The 15,884-nt window shown below is 37.2% G+C and overlaps 2 protein-coding genes and 1 pseudogene across 2 annotated transcripts; 2 read left to right on the forward strand and 1 right to left on the reverse strand.

The window, feature by feature from the left end:
* The first annotated feature begins 2,870 nt into the window (after positions 1–2,870).
* On the forward strand, positions 2,871–7,906 carry LOC145781584 (histone-binding protein RBBP4-like). The gene is made up of 3 exons (XM_082593255.1): positions 2,871–3,432; positions 3,879–4,305; positions 4,520–7,906. Exons 1-3 carry the CDS (start codon positions 2,903–2,905, stop codon positions 4,847–4,849), a joined length of 1,287 nt encoding a protein of 428 aa, XP_082449381.1. The 5' UTR covers positions 2,871–2,902; the 3' UTR covers positions 4,850–7,906.
* On the reverse strand, positions 5,754–6,451 carry LOC145781693 (uncharacterized; annotated as a pseudogene).
* A 34-nt stretch (positions 7,907–7,940) lies between the features above and the next one.
* LOC145781583 (CDK5 regulatory subunit-associated protein 3-like) lies at positions 7,941–14,360 on the forward strand. Its single transcript, XM_082593254.1, has 10 exons — positions 7,941–8,082; positions 8,422–8,601; positions 9,602–9,739; positions 10,125–10,351; positions 10,552–10,708; positions 10,875–11,051; positions 11,515–11,643; positions 11,835–12,040; positions 12,362–12,533; positions 13,012–14,360. Exons 1-10 carry the CDS (start codon positions 7,981–7,983, stop codon positions 13,081–13,083), a joined length of 1,560 nt encoding a protein of 519 aa, XP_082449380.1. The 5' UTR covers positions 7,941–7,980; the 3' UTR covers positions 13,084–14,360.
* The last annotated feature ends 1,524 nt before the right edge of the window (positions 14,361–15,884 follow it).

The raw sequence follows: 15,884 nt of genomic DNA on the forward strand, positions 1-15,884 counted from the left end.
AATGCACCAAATTCAAAGTAATTTATCAAAATTTTCTGGGGGAGGCCCCCCAGACCCCCCGCCACTGGGTCGTCAAAACCCCCCCCTTTCAAAATTCCTAGCTACGCTACTGCCGTGTGAAAGGTTGGCACCTAGCAAACAAAATGAGTTTACGCTAGTGTATGCGCTGACGCTGACGCCGCCAACTTTGTTTACTAGTTACGTTGACGCATACGGCGTATGATTTTTCGAACGTTTGCATTTACGCTGACAGCGTCAATATTTTTTGTATGCGCGTACATCACTACCTCAGTGGTTAGCCTACGTGCACGAAGACTCTAGCCTACATCACGCGGCGCTAATTTGGCTCTTGCGGTGTGTGCTTGCTTGAGCAAGTCATTTCAGGACTGATCACCTTTCAGCGGCATCTAGTGGATGAAATAATTCTCCAGCAACAACATTTCAACAATTGAAAACTTCATTCTGCCAATCTCGGTAACCGGTCAAAAGCTTCTACAAGTGCAAAACTACCACTTTCAATGTAATTTGCCGATGCTTGTCATTTGTCACATTAAGAACAGGGAAGCAGTTGACTCGATGATTCATAAAAACTTACACAAAAAAACTTAAAATTTATTATATGAAAAAACTTTGTCTGTGACTGTTTTCATTGCCACAACATTGACGAGTGTTATCGCAAATTTTTCGGATTGAACATTGTTGATACTACGTAGACCTAGGCCTACTACTCACAAACTGGTGCTAAGTACTACAGTAGAATTCGCCTATAACGGCTTCGTTTATAACGTCAATTCGCCTATAACGTCACATTTCGCTCGGTCCCGGCAAAATTCCTATCTTTTACATACATTGTAGTTCGGCTACAACAGCATCGCCTATAACGTCAATTCGCATGTAACAGCACCCTTTATTAGTCCCCAGACGTATTTTGTTCGTTTATAACGTCACTTTAAGCCATCACCTTCACCACGAACGGTCAGTCTTTTAATCCAATTAGCGCTGCTGCTTGCAAAATGTCTTCCATTTATTTTGCTACGTCGTTCTCAGCAGGGACTTTAACTGAATTAACCTTTTTCTCGCGTGAAAAACTATCACGTGTAAAAAGCAGCTCTACAGCTGACCTTTAAACAACTCAAAGCAACAGTTGTACGTGCAGTACTGTATAAACTAATTAACGTTTTTTCCCGCGTGAAAAACTATTAGCCTACGTGTAAAAAGCAGCTCTACATTCTAGTCTACAGGTGTGTCAAATCCGTGTCAAAACCGAAACAGCTCAAGATCAATGCCTTCTTCGCTAATAAACAATGAACTTCTCTACTACTGTATGCAACGAGCTGTAGCCTATTGCGCAAATTTCCTGTACCTTTCGCTGTAGGTTATTTTTTTAAACAATTTCTTTGTTTACTGTATTTTCTGCGTGCCTTTTGTCAGTTTGGTGGTACCGGTAGGCTACACAGTAGGCTAACCCTGATTGGATTATACACCTCTTTCTTTAATCAAAAGACAGTTGTGGAATAGTTTGCGGTAGTTCGTCTATAACGTCAATTCGGCTATAACGTCAGTTTTTGCAAATCCCCTAGAGGTGCCGTTATAGGCGAATTCTACTGTATTTATTAACAGCTGTCATCTTATTAACTGTATTCAAGTCGGCCTATAAACTGACTGATTTTGTTAAGGTTTAAAGTTATATACTATGATTAGGCCTACTTTTAGTGTTCATGCTTCGTCTTTTATGCTAGCAGTTAGAAGTTGTTGTTTATGCATAGTTTTTTTGTTTGTTTTTTTTTTTTTTTCTCATAACTTACTACTTTTGTAGGGCATGATTTTTTTTTTATATTTGAATAAAACCACAGGAATTCACTTGACTGTCGCAGCAGTAAACAACTTTTTGTGTTCATTTTTTACGGAACTTAAGCTTATCCTGTTTTAACGCATATCTTGGTTTCAACGTAATGCCGATGTTTGACATTTGTCACATTAAAAACACGGGAAGCAGCTGACTTGATGACTATTGACTAATATAGTCTTTCGCTGCTTCCTGTCTGTTGTAGATTCTAGTTATGGTGCTATTTTATTTGCATTGTCTATATTTTGTACCGTATACTTTTCTCGCAACAGACAAAATAAAAGGTTTCTCTCTCTCTCTCTCCCTCTCTCTCTCTCTCTCTCTCTCTCTCTCTCTCTCTCTCTCTCTCTCTCTCTCTCTCTCTCATACAGTCTTTTGCTGCCTACTGTCTGTTGTGGTATCTAAATTGCTATGGTGCTATTTTATTCGTACTGTGTATAATTGTACCATACTATTCTTGCAACAGACAAAATAAAAGATCTTTTTCTCTCCCTACTAGGAGAAACTTATCAAGGCTTTGTCAGTCAAAGGATAAAGATTGGATTTTTCACTGGAAAATATTAGGCTACCGTATCATAGTGAATTTTCCATGGAGGATATTTACCAGGGTGGATTTTCCGAAAGATTTAATGTGATTGTGGGAATCTTGATCTTCAGACAGAAAGTTTTTTTGTGAGCTGAATTCAGGCAATTTTGCATGCTTGTAAGGGCTTTGTATCAAAAATTACACAGACAGACCTGGTCACCGAGTTTTGTAATTTATTCCATCCACTAGGTGCCGCTGAATGGAAAGCAAAAATTTAGAAAGTTGAAACTTGAAAGTGTGTTACTCAAGTGCATTATTCCTTCCAAAAGTCGAACCAACACTGCTTTGATTTTGCAGTTTTTTTATTTGTAAAGTCAGGTGCTTAACCTTAACCAACAGGGTTTTATAGATCATTAAATAAATAGAAAAGGGTTAATTTTGCTAGCTGAGTTAGTAGAGGTTTTCAATATTTGTCTACATTCCTTAAATGCAGCTAGGCAAATATTTTTGAAAGATTAAAACACATTGACATGGAAGATAAAAGTGAGGATGCTGCAGAGGATCGTGTTATCAATGAAGAATATAAAATATGGAAGAAAAACACTCCATTTTTATATGATCTAGTCATGACACATGCTCTTGAATGGCCGAGTTTAACTTGTCAGTGGCTTCCCGATATTACCAAACCTGAAGGAAAAAATTACACTGTACATCGCCTAATTCTAGGAACTCATACTTCTGATGAACAAAACCATCTCATCATTGGTAGTGTTCAATTGCCCAATATTGATGTTCAGTTCGACTCATCTCTTTGCAACAGTGAAAGAGGGGAGTTTGGAGGTTTTGGATCGGTCAGTGAAAAAATTGAGATTGAAATTAAAATCAATCATGAAGGAGAAGTAAACAGAGCAAGATTTATGCCTCAGAATCCATATATTATTGGCACCAAGACACCATCAAGTGATGTTCTTGTATTTGACTATTCAAAACATCCAAGCAAGCCTGATCCTAATAGTAAATGCAGTCCAGATCTTCGATTACATGGCCATCAAAAAGAAGGGTATGTCTGTATTTTAAGACCATGGTTTTTAACGTTTATTTGTGTCACAGCTCAGTTCAAAGCCTGTGTAAACTTAGTCCCGACGTGAATAGTTGTGTTCACCCCTGGTAAGATTTCATTTGTCAGAGCAAATGTTGCTGCTGCTAATTTTGCAATCTTTGACTAAATGACAATGACTGTACAGAAGAACAATGATTATGTATATACTTCAATTATTCAACTTTCAATGTATTGTATTTAAACGTTTTAGTTTGATTATAATTTTTATATTTAATCAAAGCCTTTTATTTTAAACTGTTTAATGTAGTAAAAACAGAGAGAGACTGTTCACCAGGCATTTGATAATTAAAGTACGGTAACTAGTAAATAGTCACCAGAAAAACGCAAGTTACTTTAATTGTTTAATGTAGCTTATATATATATTATAATCTTTATTACGGTTTTAGGTATGGTCTTTCGTGGAATCCAAACTTAAGTGGACATCTTCTTAGTGCATCAGATGATCAGACCATTTGCCTTTGGGATGTTGGAGGCACTCCAAGAGACGGGAAAATTTTAGATGCTCATCGCATTTATACAGGCCACACTGGTGTAGTTGAAGATGTTTCATGGCATTCGTTACATGACAGTTTGTTTGGATCTGTTGCTGATGATCGAAAATTGATGGTCTGGGATACTCGATCACAGACATGCACTAAACCAAGTCATGATGTTGAAGCTCATACAGCTGAGGTCAATTGCCTGTCATTTAATCCCTTTAGTGAGTTCATTTTAGCAACTGGTTCAGCAGACAAAACTGTTGCCTTGTGGGATTTGAGAAACTTAAAGTTAAAGCTGCATTCTTTTGAATCACACAAAGATGAAATTTTTCAGGTAACGTTGTGTTGTAGTTGACTATTAAGAAATCTCTTGTCTTTTCATCACCTTTTCTTGAAACTGATAATATTATTGTGTGTTATATTCTTCAACATACCGTACACTTTTAAAGAGCCTCTATCTTAATCGTGTTTCATTTACTGGTAGCCTATTTCTCAGGTAATGGAGCTTTGTATTGGATGATCTTGTTTAACTAGTGAAACATTTGTAGGTTCAATGGTCACCTCACAACGAAACAATCTTAGCTTCAAGTGGAACTGATAGAAGATTAAACGTTTGGGATTTGAGCAAGATTGGAGAAGCACAAAGTGCTGAAGACATGGAAGATGGTCCTCCAGAACTTTTATTTGTACATGGTGGACATACTGCCAAGATTTCTGATTTCTCATGGAATCCAAACGAGCCTTGGGTTACTTGCTCAGTCTCTGAAGATAATATAATGCAAGTTTGGCAAATGGCAGAGAATATATACAATGAGGAAGAAGCAGAGACCAAAGGAACTCCGGCTCCTGCTCCTAAGCTTCAAGAAAGTGCAACTTAAAGTTGCGTCAACAATTCAATTCAGTGCAGTATTTTCTTTTCAATCGGTTAATATTCAACACTGCCAGTTATGTACATCAAAATTTCCAACTATTTTTATACTTTTTCTTTGTATAAGCCCAACCTTGTTGCCACAGGCTTTCTCTCCTTATATTGATAGTAGAAAGTACAACTGTATAGTGGATATGTGTGTAATGGTGATACACACCAGGTGACCGGCATAGATGCTTTTTACACAGCATGATTTAACTATTTCCACAATGAATATTGAAAAGTTTGGGTGTTCATCAGAAACATTATCCTTTCTAGCAGTAGTTGCAGCGTTCATCTGATAAATGCGAAAATGATATTTCTGCTTTTACTTTCTCATTTATCAGATGATTGTTGCAAGAACTGCTAGAAAAAAGATTTTTTCACAATCCTACAAAAAGTTACATACATGGATGCTTAATTAATTTGACCATTTTTTTGACTGTTTACTTTCATTGGTTGTGCTCCAGTGCATTGCATCAATATTTACATCTCTCTGTCTAGTCTAGTGATAAATTATAGAATTGTCATAAAAAGTGTTAAGATAGTCTGTAGAGAACCTAACAGTACACAATTGCATACTGCGCTGTTTTTTTTTATAAAATTTATTTTTTTCAAGAAACCGTTGCACCTTTTATATTAGTCATCATCCATTTTGCTTCAAAGATCCCTTGGTCTTTATCCGGAAACATCAGGGTTGACCAGTTGTCTGCAGCGACTCTTCCATCTCTCTCTATTGTTGGCATCTTCAATTTCCAGGTTTCTTTTGTTCATGTCATCTTTCACGGTATCATCCCACATTTTTTTTGTCCTTCCTTTTCTCATTTTTCCTATCACTATCTTATTCCAAACTAGCTTTGTCAAATTGTTCTCATTCATTTGTTCAAGATGTCCAACCCATAACCACGCAAGGACTTTTCAGTATTCTCAATATCAATCCACTCTCTCAAGACATCATTTATTATTTTGTTGAGAAGTGTCTTGCCACACATCATACGTACCATCCTCATTCCTATCATTTGCATTCTCCTAATATATGCCCTCTTCATCGCCCAGCATTTTACTTCCATAACACATCATGCTTCTTACAGATGCTTTGTACAACCTTCCTTTCAATCTGCAAAAAAAGCATTCCACCACAAAGTGTGCCTGACAACTCTTTAAACCTTTTTCAACTCGCACGTATCCTAGCCGTCACAGCTCTGCTAGTGCAATTATCTATTTCTAACATATCTTCAAGATAGCGGAACTCCATAACAACATCTCATCGCATCCCACTGTCACATGCTTCTCGTGCTTTTCATCAGCTACATCATCTTCTACTGTATACTCAAAATGCATCCCACTCATCAACCTTCCATGAAAGCCTGAACATCTCTTGTGCACCCAATACTTGCATTTAATACACTGAACATAATGGCTCATTACTCTCTTGCTACATATTGTGCATGCATCCATAACATTGACTGCCAATACCTCATTTGAACGTTTTATTCACATTCACTTTTAAACCTTTCTTTTCCAATGCATTTTTCCATCTGACATATTTTTTCCACCTCTTTACAACTGTCATACTTGACACATACCACTAAATTGTCAGCGTACAAAATTCTTTCATTGTCTTATCCAGTTCATCTGTTAAAGCATTCATAACTATTACAGAAAGCAACAGACTGAGTACTGAACCTTGATGAACACCCACTTTCACTTCAAACCATTCTGACATTTTATTTTCCAGTTTCACTGCTGTCTCAGCTTTCTTGTACATTTCCATCACTACTCTTACTTCTGATTTCATCACACCTTTCTTTCTTAATGCCCACCAAATCACTTTTCACGGAACACAATTGAAAGCTTTTTTTCTAAGTCAATGAAGACAAAATACAGTTCTTTTCCGACTCTTTTGTATTTTTTTAACATCTGTTGTATAGCAAATATAGCATCTACTGTACCTTTCCCCGGCATAAACCCATGTGAATTTTACTTATATATGTCAACTCTTTGTCGGATTCGCTCTTCAAACACTCTTTCCAAAACTTTCTTCGAATGTTCAAGCATTTTCAGGCTTCGATAGCTAGTATATTCTTTTGTCACCTTTACCCTTGTTTTGTGCCTGGTTTCATTTTGAACATAGCTATGTTTACATCCTCTACTAGAATTTCTTTCACGGGTCCTATATTTTGCTTCAATTCAAAATTGTTATCCCACTGACTCTCTTTATTCAATAACTCTTCACAGTATTTTTTCCATAATTTTAACTTGTCTACCATCTTCAACTGGCGGTCTTTGAAGATGGATTTGGTAGACAATTTGAAATTATGGAAGGAATAGGCTACTTAAGTACTTATATTGGTGTGCCTGCTTAATTAAGTACCGGTAATGGTACGCAAAGTTATTTTGACTAATTAAACATGTATCACTTTTTGTTAGCAGTTTATAATTGTTAGAATTTTCTAGGTATTTCTTGACTCTAAAGAAAATGGTAAACTAAGTTATTTCATACCATGCCCCTTTAAAAAGAGTCAAAGTTTCAATTTTTTCCAGAAAGTAAAAAACTTCTGATACAATCCACTACTCTGATGCTTTTACTCATCTGGCGTTTAGTTTTGAATTTCAAGAAGTTCCAAAGAATCATTTCCTGCTCGTAGTGCTAATGTTTAGTCACGTAATCATTGAGAATGCATGAGGATTTAGGAGTAGTAGGATTTGTTGTGTGCAGGTCATAAAATTGCTCGCAAAGTTTCTTGGTTAGTTGTTTAGACGAAGAAACATTGTTTATTTATGTGGTGAAGTGAAGTGTTTGCAAAATTGGGCGCAACCTCAACATACTGCCGGTTGAACGACAAAACTTCCTTCATAACTGTAGTTTATTGATGGCTTTCAAACGTTTTAAGAAACCACTGCTTTGTGTTCATTACATGTGATGACAGTGACGTTTCACTGCTATGGATTCATGTTAGTAGGCTATCTGTGCACTGTATTTTGAAAAACTTGCTGTTTTGGAATTTAGCATATTTCGTTTCACAGATTGAGATTGGCCGTTTTTATTTTATTTTTTTAATTTGTCAGTAGAATAAGTGTGTTACAAAATAGAAACTAATCATGGATGATGACATCATTCCTATTGATATCCAATGCAATAAGTTAGTTGACTGGTTAATCGACAGAAGACATTGCAACATCAAGTGGCAAACAGCAGCTGAGGTAATTATGTAATTGCAATATAGCTTAGTTTGTCTAATCTAAAAATAAAGAGCCCAAAATGTAGATACTAAACTCATGTTCAGTAAACACTTCGAAAACTAAACTGTTTATCTTCTATGCTAAATTTATAGCACTGAAGACGAAGACAGTATAGTTTTTGAAACGTTTGCTAAACATGAGTTTAGTATCTACATTTTGGGCTCTTTATTTTTTCATTAGATTAACCAGGCGTTCCAACCGTTTTGCTTCTCAGCTTAATTTGTTTCTGCCAAAAATTGGACAAAAAGTGTGTAAACTCAGTACTGAAATGCTCACTTAATAATTGTTTTATATTATTAGGTTGTAAAAGAAAAGATCGCTGCAGCCTTGAATGACATGCCAAATACACAGGAAATGCAAAACCTTCTGGAAGGATCTTGTTTCCATTATTTTAAATGCCTCAAAATTGTTGACGTTTTGAAAGATACAGAGAAAGGCAGTAAAAACATTTTTGGCATGTACTCTTCCAAGCGAATGAAGGTAGTGGCTGCAATTACTTTATCAATTAACAAAAGAAATAATTGCGTAGCCTAGCCCACTTCATATTGTGAGTTAGCTCACTCATATATGTAAATATTTTTCAGATTTCGTATGTCGGTTGGCGTAATTGTGCAATTTAAATTATGAAAAAAAAATGAAAAACTTAGGTCGATTAGTTTTCAAGTGATAATTATTCTGTTGTTCTTCCCATTGTGAATTGCGATCACAGATGACAAATTGCGATCACGTAGTGAAGGGCATGTAGTCGTTGAGTCAGACAGACAGACATTCTTTCGAATGTCGCATGGAAGTTCTCACTCTTGGCCATTCAGCTGACAAATTTATCATGTGTTTAATGTGAAAACCTGCCACTTAATGGAGATTTCAACAATGCTTCAGTATTTTTTATATTTCTACATGTGCATAGTTATTGGATTCTTAATTGTGGAAAGGCTTATTCCACGGATTTTAAATATTTATTGCAAATACTACGCGCAGACAAAATTTTGCAAAATAGGCGTTATCGGGTTTTGGGCTGCATGTTGCATGATGAACTTTCGTTGAATCTTCTACTTTTTATTATCTAACTAAGGTAGGCTACTTTTTGGCAAATTTTTGATTTTTCAGTTAAGCACATATACAGCTTGTTATTAATTAGTAAACTAATTGGTAATTATTTAGTGAAAATTATCTGTTAAAAACCCATTAAGCTTCACCAAAACTCATCATGTAGACCAGTGGTTCCCAACCTGGGGGTCGCTCAAAGGTTTTGTGGGGCCACGACCATCGACTTTGTTTGTCGCAACCGTCGACACTGATCTTGCTGTTTAGAAAAAATAATTGGGCAAAAGGAGAGGAGTCGCAAGATAATTAAAATCAACATAAGAGATCGTCACCCAAAAAAGGTCTGGAACTGCTGATGTAGACAGACTGTCTAAAAATCTACTCTCACCAAGAAATATACTGTCAAAAATAATTTTGATATAATTTTGCATTACAGGACTGGCAAGAAATTGTAAAGCTTTATGAAAAAGAAAACCTACACTTGGCAGAATTATCAAGTCGCTTGTTGCGTAATTTAAACTACGAATTACCAGCCATCAAAAAACAAATATCAAAGTGTGATCAGTTACAACAGGTATTTATATATGATTTCATTGAGGCTAAATTGATTTGTTTTTTATTACCGTACACAGCACAGGTAATATATTGTTAAAAATTCTATGAACTTTATATCAATTTAAGTCAGAAGTTGTCATACATCAAAACATACATGCGTAAAAAATAAAACGATTTAGGTTTTCATCTTTATTTTTCACATAATAGTGAAGCTGTTGCTGATCATGATTATGCAGCATGACATGCGATAATGTCCTAGGTCCCGCTACAGTACTGATCCAACAGCAAAATTTGTCATTTTTTATATTGATTCAACGTCTGCACACGTTGAATCAATATAAAAAAAAAAACTGACGGATTTTGCTGTCTAGGGATCTCACCAACTACGTTCACTGATTCTGCAGGAATGTAAAAAGAAAATGCAAGATTGTGACCGGAACACTCGTGACGTGCATAGGAGGTATGCCGAGGGGTGCAAGAAGGTTGGAATACCTGGAAAGAATGTTCGAAAAGAATTATTCGCTCTTGTGCGTGATCTTCCACAAGAATTTGACAATGTTGCTAAAAAATGTAAAGATATCTTCTCCGTTCTGGAATATTACGTTTCCTTTGTCGAGTTTTCTCTTTCAAGGTGAGCATTCACAAATCTTTATCTCAATCTCAACCTTGTCGTTAAAACTTTTAACAGTTTTCAGTTGTTTCAAATGAAATGAAAATACAGAGCTTGTTGAAGTTGGTTCTTCATGACCTTCTTACTTTGGAAATGAAGCCAAAGACAATGTTAGAAAATGTGTTTTAAAGCTCTCCTTGAAAAATTGTTCGTGATTTTAGCGACAAGTATTCTTCCGAAGTGACACCGATGATACGACATTTAAGCACAGTGGGTAACTCAACTGTCTACCAATGGAAACACGGTGTTGTGCCTGATCGAGTCATAAAAGAAGAATCAAACAAATCTGAAGACATCGAAAAAGATGTTGACGGAGAGGTAATCTCATCTTGCAAAAATATATTTAAGTTTCGTCAATTTGTACCTTAAGCATATGTCTCACCTCAACAGCACAAAACTGCAGCGTACGTTAAACCATTGACTAATCAATAATCATGCTGTCAGTGGACTCGAGCTGTGACTTATCGAGTGTAGTTTTCTCCAGATTGATTGGGGCACAACGTTGGAGCGTGAGCCTGCGCAGGATGATGACGTCATTAACTTTGACATTGACGTCACCGACCTTGGCATAGTCGTGGAAAACTCTGGCGACAATGAAAAAGAGGCGGACAATGGATTTGAAGTAATCGCGTCTGATGCCAATAGTTGGGAAATTGAAGAGGTAACATTTGTAGCTGTGTTGTTAGAACCTTTGTAACGTTATGAATAGGGTCTGCTACTATTCGGTGAGTCCGATTCGGTGAGTTCCTAATTTCTAACCTCTAACCTTAACTCCTAACCCCTAACCCTAAAACGGCAATGATAATTAGGCTACGGTACCCGATAATTTAAAAAAAAAATTGAAAAAATCCCCCGTTAAGGGATCGGACTCACCGAATCGGACTAACCGAATCGGACTCACCGAATCGGACTCACCGAAACGGGCCATTCCGTTATGAATATGCTTGCGAGTTTCGAGGTCAGGCTTATATAAAATTAACTCAAGCGTTTCACAGACAAATGCACAGTTTGCCTCTACCTTTTGTTTTGTGTCTGTTGTTTGAGGGACGTTGTCTACGGTGCAGATGATAAGTGATCACGGAAATCATTCCGTGAATATTTGACACAAACGGCCATTGTTTCAGGTAAGCATGTCAGAAGTTCCGAATGGGAAGAATTTAGTTCAAACGGAGAAGGTTGCCGAAGGTGAAGAAGCCTTAACTGTTCTAGAGTGCGCCACCACAAGGACTCTATTTATCAACGAGCTGATGGAGGTATGAGGGGTAATGACGTCATTAAAACCATCGACAAAATGAAGAATTGTACAATGGTAGTATATAACTTCACATTTTAAAGACTGCTATAAAAGTATCGATGTTAAGATAGGGTGATGCCTTAGTTGTTACTCAACTAACAGAATCAGTCGCTTTTACATTGATTTAACATCTATAGACGTATATTTCAGGTGCTTGGGTTCCTTTCCCAGCGGCTTGCTGAAACTGAAATGGAGGCCGATGTTCTTTCCATCAACCAATTCCAATCTGCGCCTCCCATATTGCAACTAACCTCCGCAACAGAACTCAGAACGATGCAGGATTTGGTGCTGTCGATATATGACAGCCTCACCTCCACAAAGATGATACAACTCTGCAGGATTCTCGATTCCCCCAAGTGAGTTTTGGTGTTTCATGCTTGCTGTTTTGAAAATTATGCACATGTGCTTGAGTGTAATGCTCTTGAAGTGGAGCCTGCTTACAATAACAGTCACTTTTTAATTTCAAAGTTTTGTGTCCTTAATTTTGAAATTTCAGAGTGAAAATTAGTTTGTTTCGTATCATTCTTATGCACATTCAACTAACGGACAATCAATCCAACCGCGTTATTTTCTGACACGCTCACGAGATGTATCTCCTCTTCCTCGATACAGTTGTTTTTCTCGGCAGTTGATTCGTACTTGTTGACAAACTAAACGTTCCGATACGTTGTTTTCAGGTTTGTAGATCGAATAGCTGGTAATCTCAGTCGAGAACTCGCGCTCACAAAAAAGTATGAATCGTTAAAGTCCTCCCATGAGGACACGATACGTCAGTCAGAAGCGGAAGAATCGTCTCTTCGTCCAAAAATAAAACTCCTTGTTTCGGAAGTCAAAGAGTGGCAGAAGCTGGTAACGTTTATTTTAGTTGTTTGTTTTTATTGTTTTTTTTTTCACAACACCGCCCTACAACTAACTCTAATCATGACAATTGCGTGCATACTGCATATGTAAAAACAAAAAAGGATTTATTGATTTTAGCGAGATTCGAACTTACGCTGCGATGTTTACTGAACGTACTTGACAAGCTAGATCACATAATCTAGCAGTAGAAGATTAGCTTTACCTGAGACCAGACTTTAGCGAGGTCGGGTTGTAAGGTAAGATGAGACACGTCGCGAACATAGCGTCATTTACCATATTATCGGGCAATCGTAGTTTTTCTCACACTTTCATTATAATAATTAGAAATCACGCCATGTAATATTCGGTAAGTCACATAATCAATGCAATGGCAGGTGATCGAGTTTACATTTTGGGAACATCACCGGGCCCGAAAGAAGATTGATCACTTCTTGAATAACTTTGATGTTTTGCTTTTTTCTTACAGATTGAAAGTGAAATATCAAAGCGTTACAAAGACCGTCCTGTTCATTTAATGGGAACTCTGAACTTGTTGTAAAAACCACTCGCACCTCACGGCCGGCAAATCAGGCTTCCTTTTGCTGGGTACAAGGTCATTTTTTCTGAAAACAGTTATTCCTTTTCACATCAAAAATGCAGAAATCAAAGACAAATATATTATTAGTATTTGTTTCCGTATGGTAATGTGATTAATAGTATGCAGGTTATTTTTGTTTATAAATTGCAAAGCAGTCTGATTTGAAAGGCAATGGAGGAACAACGGGTGTTTAATGCGTGCAATAAAAGGCGAAGGGTCATCCATGACCCAAGGCTTCCGCTTAGTTATTCTATTGTGGAATTTCTATGATGCAATATTTTTCTGCGTTGTTATAAAAGTTTTTAGTGTTGAAAGTCATAGAGAAATTTGAGTTTCCATCACCTCTTTTACATTCGACCACAAGCACATCTGTGTAAAAAGAGAAGATACAATAATTTGCGCTGGATAAACTATTTTATCCAGGATAATCTGGATAGTTTTATTCTAGTTTTGTGTTGACCAATATCATTATAGGCCCAATCAGAAATCCTTTTCTAAAATTGTTGAAAATCGGAGAATTCTCTTAGTAATATGCTACGTAGTACAGCTATTTGTAATATTTTTCTTCTAACAGTTTATACTAGGAATGTCCAACCTGCGGCCCGCGTGAGATTTGTGTGCGGTCCGCTAGTCATTTTCACTCCAAGTAGTATTTTTTATCATAATTATAAATGATTTTACTTCATTTCATAAATTTTCTGAGATTCATGCCGCACCTCAACAGCCTTCGTACACGATACACCGCCCGTGCAACTTGTAAGTATGGCACGGTTGCGTCAATGTTAAGCGAGAGTCGCTAATGAATGAGTGTGTGTACGGCTCTGTGGCTCCTATGTGTGTGTTGTTTGGGTCTGTTTTCAAAGATGAAATTATCTTAAATTCTTTAATTGATCTTTAATTGTTTTTTTTATGTACCCATTTTTTTGAAGTTTAATAGGTTCTGTGGCCCACTGAATTATTTCAAGTGATAATGCGGCCCACTGTGATAAAAGGTTGGACATCCCTGGTTTATACCTTTCAACTGTGTTTGGTTCTTCATCTACATAAGACAAGCTATAGTGCATGTGGTTATTTTGCAGTAATCTATATCTGTTTTAGAACAAATTTAACCTTAATCTTTAGTTGTGATGGCATAGATAGGTGTTTGTTGACGATTTACTTGTTTGTGAGGTTCTAGTGTGAAACTGTATTGTCAGTTCAGTGAAACAGGTTTGGTGATAATAAACAAACTCACAGTGTGTCCATAATTTTGTGTTTGATATTTGTAGCAGGCAGTGGCGTACGTACGTACACCCAGCGCCGGGGGGTCTGGGGGGCCTCCCCCAGAAAATTTTGAAAAATTACTTTGAATTTGGTGCATTCTGAGAGCATTTTCAACAAAAATGTGGGTATGAATATTCCTGTAAAATGGTGCTGTTAGGTGGCATAGCAAAAGGATAAGATCATGTTTTCTTCGGCATTTTTCGGAAATAAAGCTAAGTCTCTATGATTTCTTGTTGTTAATTCCTGGCTGAGATGTTTGAATGTTTGGTATTGGCAAAACTCGCTCTTTTAATGCAGTTTTGTTTAAAATTAGGCAAGTTTTTTTTTAGACTGAAAGCATCATTCCCAAGCATAAAGAGACTGAAAGCATCATTCTCAATATCGTGACGTCACACGCGTGCCAAAGTGGGGTTGTAACCCCCCCCCCCCCCCCCCCTTGGCTACGCCACTGGTCATTGATATCCCAGACGTCTTCATGATATGCCAGTATGATTTTAGTTTAGACTTTATCCATTTCTCTCTCACTAATCACTATAATAGGCTTACAGAACACTATTCTACATTGGCATACCTGGGGTGGGGTAGGTGGATTGGGCCATGTATTTCGTATTGGCTTAGTCTATAAAACAACATTGTTACAGTGATTGCTTTGACAGAGCAATGCAAAACATATTAAATGCCTTAATCTACGTCGTTAACTATTAAACCATTTTTAAGGGGGGGGGGGCATGGCCCAATGGCCCCCCCTGCGTACGCCACTGGTAGCAGGAGTGGGTTGAGAATTTCGCTTGTTTGGTGTGTAAGTATGTTCATAGCTTTCGTTGTGAAGCAAGAATTTCGGTGTTCTGTCTTTGTATGTAAGGATCCTAAATAGTCCATTGCAGTGCTTCTCAACCGAGGGTTTGCGAAGCGATTTCAGGGGGTCCGTGAAAGTCAGCGTATAGATTATTGGTTTTTGATCCTGTGTGCCAACATATAGCTCATAACTAGGGTCATTTTCATTTTGACCTAAACAAAATTTTTGACTTTATTTTGACCTAACGATGGTGAATCGGCGAGGCCCACTGGAACATGTTGCTGCTAAAACGGCCCACTCCAGTCCGCAGGCGATTACTGCTGAAAGTTACTGCTGATCTAAGTGGGCATTGTGACATATTTCCTGCTTTTATGGGTTAATACGGTTTAATTGTTTCGCAGCTCCTGATTTACAATGCTTCCACGAGGATTTTGACAAAAATTAGTCTGAAGAAACTCAAAAAGTTTTTCAAAAGCCATAATTTGACAAATTTTGACTTTATTTTGACCTATAAACTTCTTAGAAACAGTCCCCTAGGTGCTGAAACCACTTTATTCTTTGATTCGCGGATAAACGAGGTCCTTAAAAAAATTTGACTTTTGCGGGCCCTATCATAACATAACTTCGTCAATGTTATCAATTGTCATAAGTGCGTCGCCAGTTCAGCAAATTTTTCTAAGTGTGTCGTTTTGAAACTTATGAA

This window comes from Aplidium turbinatum, chromosome 13, assembly GCF_918807975.1.
Source record: "Aplidium turbinatum chromosome 13, kaAplTurb1.1, whole genome shotgun sequence".
NCBI lineage: Eukaryota > Metazoa > Chordata > Ascidiacea > Aplousobranchia > Polyclinidae > Aplidium > Aplidium turbinatum.